Raw genomic sequence first — 20,868 nt, 5'->3', positions numbered from 1 at the left:
AAAATAGTGATATTATTTATGTTTCCCACTCACTTTATTTCAAAATTCTAAATCAGATCTATAACTTTTTCTGATTTTATAATTCACCTTTAAGATTCCCCAGACTATAGACACAGCCATTTACTATTTATTAAAAAATTGTCTGTATTCAATGAGCTGTGTATTCTCCAGCAAATATATATAGGATTGCTGCTCCATAGTAATCTAGAGCAGTGGCCCCCAACTTTTGGGCTCCAGGGATGGTTCCATGGTGAGAGGTTTTTCCGTGGACTGGAGAGGGCATGGTTTGTGTGCTGCCTGCATCCCGTGGATGGGTCTTTGTTTGTTTGTGCAGCCTGGTTTCTGGCATGCTGCGGACCAGTGCTGGTCCATGGAACGGGGGTTGGGAACCCCTGATCAAGAAACAAATTCCTGTCCTGGAGAGATCATATAATTTTGCAGATGGAAAAATGATATTTCCAAACCACAATGAAAAGTGGGAACTGGTATTAATAAGGTTTCTTAACTTTCAGAAGTTTTATATTATTATTGTTTTCCAGTGCTCAGACGCTCAGGTTACCACTGTAAATGAATTGAATGGGGAAACAATATAACTCCCTTCAAAAAATTATAAAGATCAACAAGCATCTTCATGACTTAGAAAGTGGATAAAATACAGAAATGATTTAAAATATTTCCATTTACAGCTGTTATCAAAAAAGATGAAAGGCATGGCATTTATAATAAACAAATCCATAACTTATTGGTTTCTTTGGCTTAGTATTCATTGAATAGAGAAAGCAGGAGCAGAAACAATTATCTCATGAAGACTACATTGTGTAATAACAATTGCCACAAATGTTTTTCAAACAAGTTCATTTAGGTTGCAATCCTATGCACACTCATCTGGGACATGTCTAATGGAGAAATCAGGATTAGGGTTGGGTTACCAACCAAGACAAATGGCTGCATACTGAAGAAAGGAGGATACTATGCTTAGTGTCCTGATGGAATAATTGGTGTGGCAGCTGTAAGTTTTTCTGCCTTAGATATGCTTATGCCAGTAATTGATAATGTCTTCAGCATGCAATTAGGCTATTACAATGCACTCTGCTTTTGAAGACAATGAGAATTGAAACTAGTCCAATATGCATCAGCTTAGTTGCTAATGGGGGTGAGTAGGTTTACCAGTATAACTACAATGCTATGGTAGCAATATTAGGTATCATTAGGTTTCCAGATCAAATTTAAATGGCAATATTAACCTGTAAAGGCCTACATGGCTTCAGGACCAACTTTTCCACAATCAGTCAAGAAATCAATTATTCCATCCTGTGCTTTCACCCAGAGAGGAGATGTTGAGGATCATGGGATGAAGGGGATGGACAGCTGCTCCACAATGTGGAAGCTGCCACTGAAGATGGCTGAAGGCCATCTTCAGTGGCAGCTTCCACACTGTGGAACAGCTGACTACCTGGAATTTGTGTGGACCCCAATCTGCTGGCCTTGCTCACAGTCATTAAGACCAAATTGTTCTGCAGACAGTTTGGAAAATCATGCTGGTTATAGGATGCTTTTTGAAGATTTTCTAATAGATGTTTTTATTTATGGCATTGGTGTGGATTTTTTTTAAATTTCGGATTAGGATTTGCTCATTCTATAGTGTTTATTCTTTTTATTGTTAACTGCCTACAGTTTCAAAAGTGGATGGTGTGCACATTTTGTATGTATGTATAGTGATACTTAAAATATGTGAACCCTTTTGAATTTTCAGTATTTCTACATAAATATGACTTAAAATGTTATTCCGTACAAGTCCTAAAATTAGATAAAGAGAACTCAGTCAAAAGTATTATACTTGTTCATTTATTGTTGAGGAAAATTATCCTGGTTTTGCCAGAATGGGATTTGGGCCCAGCCACAATCTCAACTCCAGGATAATGCCTCAGGCTAATCCTAGGAGTCCTATCACATCCAGCCAAGAAGACTAACATGAGCAGCAAAATACCCAAGAGAACTAAGTTTAGTGTTCAAAGCTTACTGCATCTCCACAAATACTTCAGTAGGGCTATCACAGCAAAGCTGCAAAAATCCAAACAATTACTAGTTAATAACAAAGAGCTGTGCTGGCTTCAGGCTATGGTTGAGTAGACACTGGCCTAGGACACTAAAACCAACTGCCATCTCTCCTTTTGAATCATTCTAAAAAGGCAAAGCTTCTTAGCAGGAGATGGCGCCATCAGACAATGTAGCCCAGGATTACTGTACATATATCCATGAACTGGGTCTAGCAAAGAGATACAATAAATCTGTACTTGTTTAGTGCCATCATGTGGTCATTTGGATTTTTGCAAACCATATATAGCAGCTATGAATATGTGAGATAAAATAGGCAAGAACAAGAATCATAGAAATAGTATCTGGCAATCAAAGTCTCTGTGGTTTTCATTCATTTTCCTATTTGTTGTTGTTGTTACTGCTGTTGTTGTGTTTATGTCCTTCCTGATGTAATAGGAGATGGGGATGAAGGAAAAAAACTATTTCTGTCTTTCAATTGACCAAGTGTCTAATGCTTACTAAGCACTAGTAATTTGATTCAATTTGAAAATTATTTTGCGTACAATATAACAGCACAATAGGAAATAGAAAGTGTTCCAGTTATTGAAAATTGCTTTATTACAGAAAAGCTTTCCAGATATTAACTTTTAATATGTTTTAAAAAATCCTTGCCTGGGTTTCTTGGGAAATGAAGATATGAATTAATCTTAATAAGTATGTAAACTTATATGAAATAATGCATCACATTTTACTTTTGGTCTTCTGCTTACACTATCCCAGGTATGTTTCAGCATGCAACTTACTTTAAATCCTGGTTGGAGAACAAAGACTGAAGTTTTTTTTACCAGACAAGATCTTGGAAATGTTACTAGCACAATGTGATAACCTTGAGAAACAAGTTTCAGAAAGAATTGGAGGGTCTTTCTCCACTTGCACATAATCATGGCATAAACAATTCACTGGAAACATCTTTTTTCAGCTATGTTCTCATGACATTTTCATATTGGCCCCACGTAACTAGACAGCCTTAAGTCCTTAGCTGAAGCAGTACTGAAATGACATTTTTTCCTGTATCAAGTTTAGCCTCAGGATGTATATATTGTATAAAAGACTGTGTCAGCCTTTAACTTGAAGGAAACCAGAGGTTTGCAGTGAAATATTATCTGCAAATTGTCTAGCAATGGAGATATCAAATTCATGCTGAGAGAGCTTTTTCCAACTCAAGGATGAGAGGACAGCATTTCAGTTCAGAAAGGCCTCATGGCTGCAAATTATTAGGCTCGCATTAATGACCATTTGATCGCACAATTTAATACATATTTTATTTGATTCTGATAAAATAATTTTTAGAATTATTAATCATCTATAGGAAGTCAATGTTTTGAGAAAACTGGTGTGAGAAAGCTGTGAAATACTTTTGAGAAAAACCTGTGTAAGCAGAAATATTGAAAATTACAAGCCCTGTAGGCAGGTATTTCAATTGCAAGCACTAAGTATGCTCTTAAAAAGTCTATTTTTGAAAGGTTCTTATATTTCTTATAACACAGTCCTATGCTTACTGAGAACTCAACTCAGCCAGGTCAATGAGATCTCAGTCACAGATATATTTTGGGCTGCAGGCTAAGCAAAAACACTTTATAACATTATCCAGTGTAAAGGTTAATAATGATGACACTGCATATACAGGTAATCCTCAACTTACGACCACAATTGAACCCAAAATTTATGTTGCTAAGTGAGAAATTTGTTAAATGAGTTTTGCCCCATTTTACGACTTTTCTCGCCACATTTGTTAAATGAATCACTGCAGTTCTTAAATTATAACAGTTAAGCTTCCCCCATTGACTTTGCTTGTCCGAAGGTTGCAAAAGGGGATCACACTGCAACCGTCATAAATGTGAATCAGTTGTCAAGATCTGAATGTAAATCACGTGACTGTGGGGATGATGCATCAGTCATTTTTTTTTGTATGGGTGTGTTTTTAGAACAGGCCTGTTATTTAATTCGATTTTAAAACAGAAACTATTTATTTATTATCGTGGTTTTTAGTATCGCCTGTTCACCGCCCTGAGTCCCGCAAGGGAGATAGGGCGGTATATAAATTTAATAAATAAATAAATAAATAAATAAGTGCGAAAAATGGTCATAAATCACTTTTCTCAGTGCCGCTGTAACTTCGAACGGTCGATAAATGAATTGTTGTAAGTCGAGGACTCCCTGTACTAATCCAAAACGATGGATTATTTTCCATGGCTGTTTCTAACCCTGAATTTTACTCATCCAAGTGGAGAATCTATAAGTCAATTAACATACCCCTCCCTTTGCCTCGGAAAACGGATGCTATATAATGCATTTTCCAGGTGCCACACGGTTTTGTTTTTTTGAGAAGTCGCCGATCGAGGTCGGGAAAGCTTGCAAGAACACACGCTTAGGCAGAACGCTTGTGGCTTTGGGGGGTGGGGAAAGCATATCTCCCCCGCCCCGCACAGGCTTCTTCCCCTGCTAGTTCGGGCTTTACCTGCAGCTTCCGCTCCCTTCCAAGGTTCCTCTCGCCCTACAGGAGGGGGAAGCGCAGAAGCGTCCAGCGATAGCTACCTAGGAAGTAGGAGAAGGGGGCAGGGAAACGGCGGGCCGATCGCAGGTGCCAAAGCCCTCCAGCTCGCCGCGGCTTGGCCGACCTCCTCGCCCCCAATGGCTTCTCCCGCCAACGCTCTGCCCGAAGGTAAAAGCCGCCTTGCCTAAACTCTTCGGCAACGGGCGCGCGCGCCTCGGCGCAGAGGCACGAGAGCGGTGGGCTTGCGCGCCTCTGCGGACGGGGACCGCGGGCACCGGAAGGAGGGCCGGGCAGAGCAAGGGAGGCGGGACCCTAGAGTGGCCTTTGCAGTGCGGGGGGAGGGAGGGGGGCGGGCGGGCGGATTCCCTGGGTGGACACTGATCCTCCCACGGGCTCTGCCGAGCTGCTCTTCGTTGGCGGGATTCTGCCAAAGGCGAGCAGCTCTCCGTCTGTCGCTGGGGCTGTTATTAGTATGAATTCATATTTGCATTGCTCCTAATGTTTTTTGGCAAAGGCAGCGTTCTTCTTAGAGGAAAGTCTTTGTCCCCTGCCTTGTGCGACTGGAAACTCTCTTCCTCGAAATTACCCATAGCGGACAGTCGGGACAGAGGCGGCCGAATTCGATTTTTGAAAAGAGTCTCAATGTTCCCCCTTCTTCGTATTTTGGGCTTTGTATTGAGAATGACTTTGAGTTGTCGTTGTTGGTTTTTTTTAAGTCTTTTTGGAGCGCTTCTCAAAGTCTGATGAATCATTCACTCAAGTGCTAAATAAATTAAGCCCTGCAGCATCCCTCTGAAGTGAAGCAAAATTGTTATAAAAGGTTGCCTTATGCTGTAATTCAACTTTATATCCTTCAGCAGGAAAAAAAAAAATCTACCAGTTTCCAGGAGAGTTTTGAGTATAAAAGCTTTAAACTGGGAAAAGAAGGTATTATAATTTCCACTTTTTTAGAAGGAAAATCCAGTGTTTAGTGTAGGATAACTGGCTCCTTTTTTATAGAACTTGTTGAAAACTAAAATATATAGTATAACTGAACAGTGAATGAACAACTTAATGGTTTCAAGATGTTTTATGCTGATCTTTATATATTCAAATGGTTTAAAAGGTTAATGTAAATTAAAACCATTTGTGAAATAAAAAACTATAATAAAAATATTTCCTATTTTTTATTTAATATGGCTTCTAGACTATTGTTTATTGAGCAAGGTTGTTATATTTGAACTGACATGTGACCATCTGTCATGAACCTATGCAAGAACATACAAGAGCTAGCCATTTCCTTTAGAATTTTTTACCCAATTGGGATAAACCAGGATGTGAACCCCTGTTGTGTGGTTTGCAGCAGACTGATGTGTAATTATTAAGCAATTAAAGTACAGATAAATAAATATCTCTAAAATGTTGATGAGTGTAAACTTAAGCCTCTTTTTGGCTTGTTTCCAGCAGACCAAGCAACTAAAGAACCAGTAGAAGACACTGACCCTAGCACTTTATCCTCAGAAAATGTAAGTAGTTTTGTTGAAGTGGTTAGTTGCCCAGCTAAGCAGAGTGGGAGCTGGTTAACATTTGGATGAGGGCTACCAGAAAATGCAAGAATTGTGGACTACAATGGGAAGCTGAACAAACATCTTGCTAGAAGGCATTGGCAACATTTTTTATGTTGCAAAGAAAACTACATGGATATGTCCATGAAGCTATCAGAAGCTGAGAATGATTCAAAGAAAATATTACTTTTACTAGGTCATTAATTTACTTATTTTACTTGTTGGTTGCTATGGTATTATTGTACATAGTATTTCATACTCAGAGACAAGTTCAACAGTTAAGAGGTGACAAGATACAGGCTCTGAAATAAGTCTAGGGACATAACATCATTTCCTTTGTAATCTTCCTAAATAATTGATTAGCTTGCCACACAAATAGCATCTCTCTACAGCATAGAGTGCTATGGGAGAAAATATTTAGTTAAGTTACTTCTGAGTTTCAGGCTTCTAAAAACTATAGAATTCTGACATTTTTTTAATAATTAGAAAGTGTTGTAATGAGAAGTTAATGCCTATTTCATCCAGATACATATGTCTCTATAAAGAATGAGTGATGCTAATATACTCTTCTTTTATGCAACAACTAGCTATTTTTGATGAAACTACTTGAAATGGTAACAACTAGAAACAAAGCCATTAGTATGAATTAATCTCTGTAATCAAGAAGGAAAATGACCATAATGAATCAGTGATTCATATTTAGAGTGTTCTGTTGATTCAGAGGTAGACAAATGAATTCCCTTTCTTTATAGCTTTTCTATTGGTTTGTGTGGATAAAAAAGAGAGAGTTGTAACAGAAAATTCAGTAGCGAGAGATGCAGTTGTAGTCATTATCCAAGATTTGTTTGAGAACCCCTGTAGTGGTTTCATTTCCACCAGTGTCATGAATCCTTAATGAAGTTGGTCCTTAAGGATTATTTATTTATTTATTGAATTTATATACCGCCCTATCTCCCTTACGGGACTCAGGGCGGTGAACAGGCGATAATAAAAACCACGATAAATATACACGAGTTTCTGTTCTAAAATCAAATTAAATAACAGGCCTGCTCTAAAAGTACCCCATACAAAACCCCCACTAAAACATAATCAAACTACGCCAGGCCGGCCGCATAGAATAGATGGGCCTTCAGGGCTCGGCGAAAAAGGCGCAGGTCCGCAACGGTACGTAGGTCGGGGGGTAGGTCATTCCAGAGGGCAGGAGCTGCCACAGAGAAGGCTCTCCCCCTGGGGGTCGCCAGCCGGCATTGTCTGGCCGACGGCACCCTAAGGAGGCCCTTTCTGTGCGAGCGGACTGGTCGAAGGGAGGTGTTTGGTAGGAGGCGGTCTTGCAAATACCTAGGTCCATTGCCATGGAGCGCTTTAAAGGTTGTTACTAACACCTTGAAGCGCACCCGGAAGGCCACAGGCAGCCAGTGCAGCTCACGCAGGAGAGGTGTTACATGGGAGTATCTAGAGGCCCCCAGGATCCCCCGTGTGGCCACATTCTGAACTAGCTGGAGCCTCCAGGTGCACCTCAAGGGGAGCCCCATGTAGAGAGCGTTGCAATAGTCCAGGCGGGAAACAATGAGGGCTTGAGTGACCATGTGTAGAGCGTCACGATCCAGAAAGGGGCGCAACTGGTGTATCAGGCGAACCTGATGAAAAGCCCCCCTGGCCATGGCTGTCATATGGTCGTCTAAAGACAGCCGAGTATCCAGGAGGACGCCCAGGTTGCGGGCCCTCTCCGCGGGGGCTAATGACTCGCCCCCGATAGCCAGGGATGGAGCCAACTGGCTATGTCGTGACGCCGGAAACCACAGCCACTCGGTCTTGGACAGGTTGAGTCAAAGCCTGTTCCTCCCCATCCAGACTCGCATGGCCTCCAGGCACCGGGACATCACTTCTGCGGCATCGTTGGGGTGGTCCGAGGTGGAGATATACAACTGGGTGTCATCTGCGTACTGATGAAACACCACCCCGAAACCACGGATGATCTCACCCAGTGGCTTCATATAGATGTTGAACAGGAGAGGCGAGAGGACCGACCCCTGCGGTACCCCACAAGTGAGGACCTCGAGGTCGACCTCTGCCCCCCTGCCAGCACAAATTGCGACCGGTCCGAGAGGTAGGAGGAGAACCACCGTAAGATGGTGCCCCCCAAACCCAACCCCTCTAACCGGTGCAGCAAGATACCATGGTCGATGGTATCGAAAGCCGCTGAGAGATCTAACAGGACCAGGATAGAGGAGCAGCCTCTATCCCGAGCCCTCCAGAGATCATCAACCAACGCGACCAATGCCGTTTCTGTGCTGTGCCCAGGCCGGAAGCCGGACTGGCGCGAGTCTAGATAGACAGTTTCTTCCAGGTGCTGAGGGAGCTGTCGTGCCACCACACTCTCAACAACCTTCGCAAGAAAGCGAAGGTTGGAGACAGGACGGTAGTTGGCCAAAACAGCCGGGTCCAGGGAGGGCTTCTTGAGGAGGGGCCTCACCACCGCCTCTTTCAAGGCGGCCGGTAAGAACCCCTCACTCAGAGAAGCGCTGACGATTCCCTGGAGCCAGCCTCATGCAACCTCCCGGGAGGCCAGTATCAGCCAGGAGGGACACGGGTCCAGTAAACGTGTGGTGGTGTTCAGCCGTCCCAGTATCCTGTCCATGTCCTCGGGAGTCACAGGATCGAACTCTTCCCAGAAAGTGGACTCAAGACCTGCCTCCGTTGGCCCGTCTGAACTAGTCCAATCGGAGGCCAACCCGTCCTGGATCTGATCGATTTTGTCATAAAGGTAACACCCAAATTCCTCTGCCTGACCCTGCAGGGGGGCGTCCCGGACCCTCTGATGAAGGAGGGAGCGGGACACCCTAAACAGGGCGGCAGGTCGGTTACCTGCAGACGCGATAAGAGCGGAGAAATAGTTTCATTTCGCCTCTCTTATCGCCACTAGGTAAGTCCTTAAATGGGACTTTACCAGTGTCCGGTCAGATTCGGAGCGGGTGGTCCTCCAAACATCCTCTAGGCATCTCTTCCGACGCTTCATCACCCTCAGCTCCTCGGAAAACCAAGGAGCCAAGGTAGTCCGGCATCGGGTGAGAGGCCGCAAAGGCACGACCCGGTCCAGGGCCCCCGCAGCCGCACTATTCCAGGCGGCCACCAGGTCCTCAGTCGAGCCGCAGGTCAGGGTCTCATGTATTGGCCCAAGCTCCGTCTGGAACCTCTCGGGGTCCATCAGGCGCCTGGGGCGGAACCATTTTGTCACTTCTGGTTCCGCCTTTCCTTTAAAAGCATTTGCTTCAAAATGTTATAAGGATGAAAGTGTTGGAAACCATTCCGTGAAAGATTTCTGAATCAAATTATCGAAGGAGGATTTGGTTCGAGATTGCCATCTTTACCGGCAGACCCATCCCAAGTGTTTCATAATTTCTGCTAAACTTTCATTTAAGGGGCTTGATAAATCTCCATTGATTCCTTATTCCTGCTTGGAACTGGAGAAATACTGTGAATTGTTGAATACTTGGCAAGCTCAATGAACAGCTGGGGGACTGCATTTGGCTCCAAAGGTTACAAATTCAGCAGAATAAAGAATTTAACAGGTCAACATAATTGGTGTGTCAAAATGTATCTAAAATAATTGTATAAATATGTTTCTTTTTTTTGTCTGAACAGATAGAAAAGTATCCTGTTCAAGATACAGCATTACCCAAAGGTAAAAATAGACAACTACAATGACTGTTCTTATTTTTTAAAAAACTATTGTAATATACAACTTGATTAGGTATGCCACAATAGTGAAACTATTATGTCTCTTCATAGACTTCATAATTTTCTAGAACTGACTCCAGATATAATTGCTGAAATTCCCAGCTTTTCTTAGCTCTGAGACCTTCAAAATCTTCTAAGGTCAAGAAGCCACCAACTAAGAAAATATCTTACGGTTTTCTCTCCCTGATTCATTTTCACCTTAGTAGCTCAATTCCATCACCGGAGATATAGTTTGGTCTAAAAGTTAAGGCACTAGTCTAGAAACTAGGAGATTGTGAATTCTAGTCCTGCCTTAGACATAAAAGATGACTGGATGACTTCGGGAGATAATGGACTATGTACCCTGAAGGACCCAATTTCACTGACCCATGCTACTTCTCAGAACTAAGATCAGATTTCTTCTGCTTCTCTTATCTGTAGGAGCTTCTGTTCTCATATTCTCTGGATTGAGTCAATCAGTGCCACAGTCAATGTTTTTATTAATTTAATATATTTGTAAACTTTCCCAATCATAAAATCTCTGGTGATCATAGATGTTCTCTGTCTCCATTGTCAGAATGCATATCTTATTTCATATGGTACAACATAATTTGTGATAATTGTTTCCATTTCCTCATGCTATTCAAGTCATCTGGATCACCTTTTCTATAGGAGATTCAGCAGTTTTATTTACAGGCAACACCATTACCTTTGTTTAATATCATGTTTGATCAAGCCATGCATCCTGGACCATCAAACTTCTTTCTTGCAACATGCCAGCTGAGGCATGATAGCTTTCTATCTGGGCCCATCTTCCAGTTCTGATACCACTTCATGGAGTTGGTGAGACAAGTTTGTTTGAAGTTCGGTATCGACATTCCATCTCATCTTCTCCCCCCTCAGAATAAGCAACCTTAATCACAGTGCACCTGAATGTAGGCAATTAGTACATTGCATTGATGTTAGAAAGCAAATTTCATTTTATTGCAGTTATCCAAGTAATTAGATATGGGGATTATTCACTCAAAGGGTATGGATGATCTAACATTCCATTTGATGCTTGCAGATGCTTAGAATCCTGGTTTATTTACTTCAAACGTTTTTTAAAAGCCTGATTCCAGATTACTCTGGGTGCTGACTTATTATACCTGTCTTGCCAGTTCTATTTTTGATCTGCAAAGGGTACATGGCATTAGTTAATTTCTGTTCCATTGATGTTGTACAATATAGAAAACTGATGGGAACAACACATTTTATTTAAGTAGTTAACTATAAACCATTTCAGTCCAAGTCAAGAAAAACACTTGTGGACCACAAGGGAAAGAAATCTGATATAGAGAACACAGTACCTATTTCACAGCAGCCTTGTCTTTTTGGCTCTACATCCATTAGGCTTATCTAACTAACATCAATGTTTCCTATAAAAGACAATAGCCTTACTGTTCTGTCATCTCCCACAGGATACACAAAGGGCATCAGAACTATTTTCTTCTGAAGATTATATTCTCTCCAAGTGGCAGGTCAATACTATGAAATACCAAGCCAGCAGCAAGACAGTTAATGGCTCTCTTCCTTGTACTTGGCCTGCTGAAGTCTGTTAGTCTTTCTCATGAAGAATTTCTCGGGACATTATGAATTGTACTGAAAACCTTCTCTTTGATGGGAGGGCCTCATCAGTGGATAGATGGATAACAGCAGCAGCAGCAAGATTAATGTAATTTCAGTCCGTGTTCAAAAGGATCATCCTTAATCCAAACCTTGCTCCTCTTGAGGGCTCTCATATTGTACACCTTATATAAGAGACAACCAGACCACAGAGATGATACTGACCAAAATCTAAAACATGCCAAGTTGACAATCAAACAATTTTTGTAAATAATGTTTTCTCCTAAACATCTGTGATGTTTACTACTGTATACATTTGTCAGTTTAGAAAAACATTACAGTCCTATGAATTTCTGTGTATGATCATAGGACATACTATATATACTATACCACTGAGTTCAACACTCAACTACAAATGGGAATAATTCACTTATTCCTCATTTTCTCTGTGTGGTGCTTGGAATTTCAGGAATTCATACTCAAAGGAGCAATTATAAGGTTCCTGACATTTCTTGGTTGAGAAGAAAGATAAAGGGGGTTAACCTGCCTTGGATCTCTACAATTAAAGTTGTTTATCAGGGCTAAGACATTTTACAAAGTCAGTTTGTGAAAGTTTTACCTCTATTTCTTTCAGGATTAAAATATATTGTTTTACATCTCCATCAGGTGAATTCTTATGCTTTGCAGTACATGGAATTCTCCATTGAATACTATTTTTTTGCCTCATGAATCTATCCTAAGCATATGGCAGTAGTTATCTGCAAATATCCCACATCAGTAACTTGCTCCCTGTGATTTAAACTTGGTTCATCTTTCAGGGCCATGTATCCCAAACTTTTGCTTTATTTCAGAGGTTGGGCCTTTTGGTGATTTTTTTGCAAGCTATGAATGCATATACATTCATGCAATTCTTTCATCCGTAGGGATCTACTTAAGGTACTAAGTTTCTATTAATTTTATATGGCTAGCTACTGAAATTGAGGGAATAGATAGGAACACTGATGGTATGCTTCCCGCCCAAAGTACTTATCTGCACTTCTGGAGGATTCTGTTCTGAGTCCATTCATATTTGCCATTTATATGTTTAAAGGCGTACATGAACACTTAAAACACACTTACAAGAAAGCAATGGGTAAGCAACAACAACATGTATTTTCCCTGACATCCAGCACAGACAAATATTTGGGAATCAAGAATTAGTTGGGAGCCAAAGGATTGCATATGGATCATCTGTTTCCTCATTTCATTCTGATACCTAAAGTGTCTACAGGAGGCTAGGAGACCCTACCAAAGCAGAAATCAACACAGTATGAAGCAATAAAGGCAGAAGGAACATAATCAGTCTCTTCATACAAGTGTAGAACTACTTTCTATCCAGGCATATAGCACAAAATCTAGTCATAATGTATTAGATCTGATCCTAGCTAATTTAACCCATTTTACTTTAAAAAGAAGGATGGTATCCAAAATCAATCATAAATAACCAATTAGTTATAAAGAACAGCAAGAGAAGAATCACTTAAAGAGAGATAATTATTCTGAAGAAATTTCCATTGTCATGAAATGACAAATCAAAATATGAATGTTTATTCTGGTAAAGCAGTATTCTCTAAGGTTTTTAAATATTTTGTTTTTGTAATTATTGTTATTGTAATTTATATTTATTGAATTACCTGGAATGAAATACATGTACTAGAAGGTAGACTTAAGATCATTACTATGAAAAAGAAAATCTAACTCTTCTGTTAGTAGTATCATGTAGATATGCAGACTGAAAATTCAGGAAGTTACAGTCAAACATTGGAGGTCTACATTAACTTTCCCTGATCTGGGGATTTCCAGATGTTTGGACTTAAAGCTCCCAAAATTGCTCAGACACCATGACAATTTTTAGAATTCTTGGAGTAAATTCCAACTGAGGCAAGTTTGAGGAAGATTGATCTTTATAAGATTTGTCTCAGCAGCAATTTCGTTTTTGTCTTCTTCTTTCCCCTCTTTCTCTTCTCTTTCTGCTGTACTTAGACCTGAAACTGCTCTGGATTTGATGAAAGTTACTATTGTATATGGACACACCCAGGCAATTTAAAAGATCTGGCTTTGTTCTTATACCTATTAATGATAACTGGATATTCAGGAATGAGCCAGTGAAATGTTACATGACATTTCAGATAAATGTTATCATTAATAATTATTGCAATTCATATGGGATCCAGTTTGTAAAATGATGATTTTAATGTAATTGATTGGTGACTGGCAGGTAAGTGTGACATGTGGAATGGTTTGGAAGAGGGATATATGGTATTTTATTTCAGGGGAAAGAAGATTAACATAATAGAGACTAGCAATTCCTCACTTACATAGGGCTTTCATTCATTACATCCTTTCTGTAAGCCTATTTTGAAAATGTGTCCACAGGTTAGTTCCTTCTGCAATCTTAGGTATGTAAAACTTTAATCAAGTCATCAGTGGTTATGCTAAATTTTATGAATGGAACAGTATGCCTGTATTACAGCTTTCTTACTTGCCATGATACATTACTTGAATTGGCACCATAACCTTTCGGAATTACAGAATCTTTTTGGAAATACTTTGATCAAGAGGTCTAAACTTGACTAACATTGCAGAATATTTGCCTTGTAGATGAAAAATACCAAACAGAAAAAGTGACTTTGGAAATTTCATCCATTAACATTACAAGCCTAACATCAGATTCTGGCCTGATACACCAGGTAATTGAAATATTATTAATCCTATTAGAATATCTGTCAATATTATTTATTGTTATTTATCAACATTAAGACTTTTTACTCTTGTTCCCCAGTTTACTGTAAATCAGTGCTGAAAGTTTTATTTCAAACCTGGGTGCAAGCTGGAAAGAGGGTAGAAATAGCCATGAAAATAATCCTGCATTTTAGATACTCTTTGCCTTCAGTGAAGGAAAGGCATACTATAGTTTGGCCCCTTGTTATCTTCAGAACCATCTACTTCATGTAGAATCTGCCTGACTTATACTATCAATTATCCTGGGTACCCACCCTGAAAGAAATTGGGGGGGGGGGAGGGCTGGGAATCAAGATAGATTTTCTCATAGTAAATCCTCCTTCTCAAATAGCTTGCCCCGAAGTTAGGTATGCACCTAACAAATGATAGAAGACTAGAAAACAGTCTTTAAGAGAGAGTTCAGACTTACAAAATGGCAACTGCAGGATTTTTAAAATAGTTTTTAATTGCTTTGTTTATTATTTCTTGGTTTTATGGGTGGATTTTCTTATTGTATTAATGATTTATCCCATATGTTGTAAACTGTGTAGAACAGGAAGAGTAGACGACAAGAGTAGATGACATTTTAGTAAACAAATATCCAGAGAGGTCCTTAATTAAGAACTTAACAGGTAGAAGATTCATGTGATAGTAAGAGGTCCTTGAGGAAATGTAAACTTAGGAATGAAATTTTTGCACACAAAAGCTGTCCATGGAAAAGAATTGCAGCCCACAAATTTCTTGCAGCAACTTATTGACTGCATTCATACATCTTCATATGCCATAAGCTAATTGAAACAACATGTTGATAAAACCACAATTGTATGGGTTCAGCATTTTGCCCCAAGCCAAGAGCAATCACCATATTATAGATTAGCACTAGAAAGAAAACAAGCTGCTTTGATTTCTAGTTATTTTATTTAACATCTTTTTGGCTGTATTTTGAGTCAAGCATTGCAAATTCTTATTCTGGCTGCAATCTCTTCTTTCTTTTCCCTTAAGAAATGAAATTAATTTCTCCATACAAATGTTTTCCTCTACATAGATGTGCAGAATCCATACTTTACCTTTAGGCAATACTGGATTTTCTCATCTTCCCTCACATGTGAGACAAATTTGTAGTTTTGTCTGGTCTTGCAATTTATTAAGAGGCATTTCTTTAACAAAATTGTTAAATGTAGTGCTTTATAGTTAACAATCTTTCAATACAATTGTACCTTAGATGGTGTATACTGTCCAAAAACAGATATTAATTTGGTTTTGTTTGTCAAATGGTTTTTATTATCAAACTGAATAAAAATTAAGAAAATTTTGGATGCATCTGGTAAAAATTATAATTCTAAGACAAATAGAAACTTTATTTTATAATTATTGCTTAGTTTAGTTACCTTTGCAATCTGTGCAAAGTGAACAAGCTGCAGTGTAGGATTTTGTTCTTCTGGAAACGTTAGGATTATTGAAATCATCTAATATTTTCTCTTTTGTCTGCATGAAGTAATACTGTTTAAGTCTTAAGAATGATTCTCAGATTGACAAATTCTAATTTCATGGATCCCCAGCAACCTTGCCAGGTCCCAGGTGGGGAATCACAATGCCCTTTTAACATCTCTCTCATCAAATCATTCCCCTTCCTGTGCTAACTTTCCCAGCTGAATCATCACTACAATTCTAATTCAATATTATGTTTAAATCTAGATAATCTATACTTTATTTGTTGAAGTAAATCTCAAGTAAATAAGCTCTTTACTTTGCTTTAATTTTATTTTTCATATTATATTTTAGACTTTGTCAATGACCATGCTCATTTTGGGTCTTTGTCTCACTCTGTTTTGAGGTAAAGCTCTAATCAGTGGAACTACTTGCCTCCAGAAGTTGTGGGTACTCCATCACTGGAGGTTTTTAAGAAGTGATTGGACACAACTATTTGTCTGAAATGGTATAGGGTTTCCTGCCTGAGCAGGGGGTTGGACTAGAAGACCTCCAGTGTCCTTTCCAAATCAGTTACTCTGTTATTCTTCATGCCATTTAAAGACTAAAGTGGATGGGAACCTTTATAATTATTTATAGACCTGATATGTAAGGGGAGGAGAACATATTATTTTTTGATGTATCTTTCAGCATTCAGCCGGGATGGATTTTTTTTACGTTTAATGTTAGAACCACAAGATTTGTTTGTACACAACATGGCATCCTGCTTTGTTGGAGCCAAATGTCACCTAGAGTTAAGCAGTACTGATGAAAATAAAAAGAAAATATGTAACACTGAAAGAAAAAAGAGGAAAAACCATCCCATTCCATGTATAATATTTCAGAGAACTAGGCATAAATTATGCAATATTTAACATAGCTGGAACTGAAGAAACAATAAGCCTGGTACAATTAAACACAAAATATAAATGGTTTTAAGTTGAAGGTGTTGGGTTTCTCCCTGTCTCCTCTCTGAAATTGTGATCAAGCTCAAAAGGCAGATTAGGCATTGTGTGCATGGTTGTCATGGTCTTGCCACATAAATTATCCATGTGGCTTCTTTGGAATGGATGTACTAATGCGGTTAAGTGTTGATAAGTAAAAGTGTCTGGTTACAGCATATTATATAACTACATAGTTTACATGTATTTGCATGCACAGTTTATGATCTGTTCCAGAGTGCTTTGTGATACTTTCAGGTGAATGACGCTATACAAAAGCCAACTGTACTTTGCTGAAAATATCTCAAGGGAAAAACCCCATCTGCTTTCATCTTTAAAACTGCAGTAAGAGCAGGAGGGGGGAATCTCTTCATCTAAGCTTGTTGGTTTTTTGTAACAGCAAAAGCATCTGCTGCTGATTTTTCAAATCTATTTTACCATGATAAAATCTTCCTGAACTCAGGAATTAAGTGCCTCTCTTTTATGATAATCTTCCTCTATAGAAATACAGCTTATTCAAAGTATTTAGTTTTTTTAATTGTTTAACCTTTCCAACCTTGAGAGATTTTTCTAGATTCAAGCTGTATAATTTGTTAAATTAAATTCATATCATGACATTAACGCAAGGCTGTATTTATTTGTAGCCAGAAGAAGACGATGACACTCAAAGTAGTGCGGGTGATTCACCTAGAGGTAACATTCTGTACATTTCCAAAATGTATTTACTGCCTGATTCCAGTTTTTTTTGTTCTAAGTAGGATAATTGGAATTATTACTGTAGAAAGAAATAGTCTTTCATTGGATCCTTTTATCTCAACATCTCTATGCTCTGATGATATAGGGCAGGGGTATCAAACTGCCGGCCCACGGGCCGAAAGTGTCACAAGGAAATAGCACCCACCCCATTGCCGGCAATGGGGAAAAAGCTCCGATACGTCATGTGACATCGCGAGTTTGACATGTATGATATAGGGAAATGCTTTTAAGAAAATGCTTGATGATTGCATGATAATGAGGAAGTTGTCATGTGAAGCCCATATGCACAACATTGAGATTGGATTCATTTGTCCATATAAGAGGAAGACAATATGAGGCGGAACTCGTTAACAAAGTTTGGTATTATTGTATTTCATTTATGTGCATAAGGCCAAATATGGCCCCCAAAAGCCTTAGGTGTGGTCTCTGAAACAGTTCCTGAAGTTGTCATGAAACTGTTTAATGTCTAAATTTGAATTGTACAGTATTTGAATGCAGTTTATTGTCTACTCCAGAGTGTGCTGTGATATTCTCAGGTAAATGATGCTATGTAAAAGCCAACTATAGTTTACTAAAAATATCTCAGGGGAAACTGTATGTTAAAATTTAATGAAACAGAAGATGACTTTTTTAAAAAAAATACTTAAGTAATTAGGTTAACTAGATGTAATTTGTTGAATTTAGTTCTCATTAAATTAATTTACATATATACTATGCTATTCCCTTTTGGTTGAGCAACATGCAAAATACAGCAAAATAATGTAAAGTAGCAACTAAAGAAAAGAATTGAAAGAGATAATGAGAAGGAAAAAAAATCTAACTATATGCATTTACATCACCACTATTCACTATACCTCCCCATATTTTTGCATGCTTACAATCTTTGTTTTAATGACAGTCTTCAACCACAATTATATACCATTTTGTATATAGCACCATACATAATCTTTCCTTCTTTAAACGTCTCACTTATCTTCTTTTGAGGATGTTTTTTCAACGTAACCCCCTATTCTTTCTCTCTATAATCAAACCATCTCTGTGGTTTCTTTCATGCTGGTCAATCATTATAAGTACACATTCATTCAGTTTCCCATTTTTCATGATTCTATTCTTGTTCAACGTATACACTTCTTAAATATCCCATTCCCACTGCATGCAGTTTTTGTGTCTTTGCCCTGTTCTGAATTCCATATAAAGTTGCATATCCTGTTGTGTGAGAAAATTATAGTGGCATCAGGCCAATTTGGCCCAGGTGCAGTTTTCACACATACATTTATCATACATACTATTTGCATACTGCTCCTTAATCTAATCACAGTACTTTAACATATCTCCAGTTCTACCATCTATACCCATAGTCTTACAGTTTTTAAACATTTTCATTGCATTTAGGGCTCCTCATTATTTTTCAATTTATATTCGATTTAAATTTATAGCATTCATTTTAATCCCATTCTACAACATTCCCATTCTAAAGCATTCCCTCGCTTCGCTTTCATTCCAAGTCATTTCATCATTTTTATTCTTAGTTCCATTCATTCTGTTGCTTATTGTCATCAAAATCACCTTGCATTTTCTTTGACATCATAACTGTTCCTTGCATTTTTAACTACATTCTTTGCAATTTCCTTTTTCTTTATATACAATTTATACAACATCTTTCACACTCATTTTTTTGCATAAGTCATTTTGTTACATGATTTTTTTTTCTTCACAGTTTTTTTTCACATCTTTGTTCCACCAAGCCTCCTTGTTCATACTTCCTGTTATAATTTATACTTGGGTCTCCAAATCGCCTCATAATTTTTCCTGTACAGTACGCTCTCAATTCATTTCCACCATTCATTCATATCGTCTTATGGAATCAGTAATATCTTCTCCTAGATACCTTCTTTCCTAGTTTCAGACAGACCCATACTCATGACTGCTTACTCTTCTTATATTTCAAGTTACAATACAGGTAGTCCTTGACTTACAACTGCAATTAAGCCCAAGATTTCTGTTCTGAAAAGGGGCATTTGTTAAGTGGGTTTTGCCCCATTTTACAACCTTTCTTGCCACAGTTGTTAAGCGAATCGTTGTAGTTGTTTAGTTAGCAATAGAGTTGTTAAGTGAATCTGGCTTCCCCTTTGACTTTGCTTGTCAGAAGGTCTCAAAAGGTGATTGCATGACCCCGGGACACTACAACTGTCATAAACATGAGTCAGTTGCCAAGCGTCTGAATTTTGATCACGTGACCATGGGGATACTCAACAGTCGTAAGTGTGAAAAAGCCATAAGTCACTTTTTTAATGCTGTTGTAACTTCAAGTGGTCATTAAACAAACTGTTGTAAGTCGAGGACTACCTGTACCATGATCATCAACAGATAAGCTCATCTGCTCATCACTGCTTTGGTTGACTGAAGTTTTAATGTAATGCTTAGTAAAACAGGTTACCGGCCTTATTTTTACCTACTGTGCTTAGTGGCACAAACCTCCAAAAGCCAAATATAGAGGATAGCTTAATGTTGTTATATAGGAGTTTCACATACCTGTTTGCTCTTTGTGTAGTACATCAGTGCCCTCTTTAGCTGGGGGAGCACATAGCAACCAATCATTCAATGCAGATATAGTGAGCCAATTTTATAACCAGAATATCATTTCAAATGGGAAACTGTAGTTTAAGAAACAAGAAAGATTTCTTTAAATGGACATGCAACAAGAGGAAGTAAGGGAGGGAGAATGAGGAAATAAATTAGAATACAGTTAAGTCTAAATCATCATAATATATTGAACAAGGCTCATTACATCTGTACCATGTCATAGAACTTTTATCTGCCAGAAAACAGTGGAATAACTCCCTAATATAACTGTAATTCTAGCTTTGAAGAAATCATGTACAGAAGATTGCTCTTGCTCTTTGTGTACATCTCACCAGCCAATCATCAGTGACCTACTAAATGATGAGGACTTGCTGTATATGATGAGGATCAAATTGGATCCATCCCACCCGACAGTGAAAAACTGGAGAAACTTTGCAAGCAAATGGGGAATGACTTATGATGAGTTGTGTTTCCTGGAACAGAAACAACAGAGTCCCACCTTGGAATTTTTGTTACGGAACAGTGACAGAACTGTGGAGCAGCTGATTGATCTCTGTAAATTATATCAAAGAGTTGATATTGAGAAAATACTGCAGAAGTGGGTAGAGAAGGAATGGCCAAAAAGAGGCCATAGGGCCTATCAGAAAAACTTATAAAGGAGAAAAAATGACAATGGTGGGAAACCAAGAATAATGGGGTTTGGTTGACTTTACTTCTGGTGTACATATACACACATATATATATATTACTAGGGAAAGGACGACATGCTTATTTTTACAGCATAAACTACTTACCCTTTGTACTGATAAGGATGACCTTTAATTATGAATCAAGTCAATGTCTTTCATAGATGTCAAAGTCTAGAGTACTCAGATTTTCGAAGCAAAAAGAGAACAATGAAAAT

The 20,868-nt window shown here is 38.7% G+C and overlaps 1 protein-coding gene across 1 annotated transcript; it reads left to right on the top strand.

Annotated features, from left to right (window-relative positions):
- The first annotated feature begins 4,728 nt into the window (after positions 1 to 4,728).
- Positions 4,729 to 20,629, top strand: EDARADD (EDAR associated death domain). Its single transcript, XM_015822807.1, has 6 exons — positions 4,729 to 4,759; positions 6,035 to 6,096; positions 9,778 to 9,817; positions 14,098 to 14,186; positions 17,270 to 17,318; positions 20,244 to 20,629. Exons 1-6 carry the CDS (start codon positions 4,729 to 4,731, stop codon positions 20,618 to 20,620), a joined length of 648 nt encoding a protein of 215 aa, XP_015678293.1. The 3' UTR covers positions 20,621 to 20,629.
- Positions 20,630 to 20,868: the final 239 nt, after the last annotated feature.

The sequence above is a fragment of the Protobothrops mucrosquamatus genome, unplaced genomic scaffold, assembly GCF_001527695.2.
Source record: "Protobothrops mucrosquamatus isolate PMUCROS unplaced genomic scaffold, P.Mucros_1.0 scaffold1681, whole genome shotgun sequence".
Classification (NCBI taxonomy): Eukaryota; Metazoa; Chordata; class Lepidosauria; order Squamata; family Viperidae; genus Protobothrops; species Protobothrops mucrosquamatus.
The sequence above is the reverse complement of the archived record's forward strand: the minus strand, read 5'-3'. Positions and strand labels throughout refer to the sequence as shown.

Coding starts and splice junctions, on each gene's coding strand:
- EDARADD (XM_015822807.1), top strand. CDS start 4,729: ATGGCTTCTCCCGCCAACGCTCTGCCCGAAG. Junction 6,097..9,777: donor GCACTTTATCCTCAGAAAAT/GTAAGTAGTTTT, acceptor TTGTCTGAACAG/ATAGAAAAGTATCCTGTTCA. Junction 17,319..20,243: donor TGCGGGTGATTCACCTAGAG/GTAACATTCTGT, acceptor CTGTAATTCTAG/CTTTGAAGAAATCATGTACA.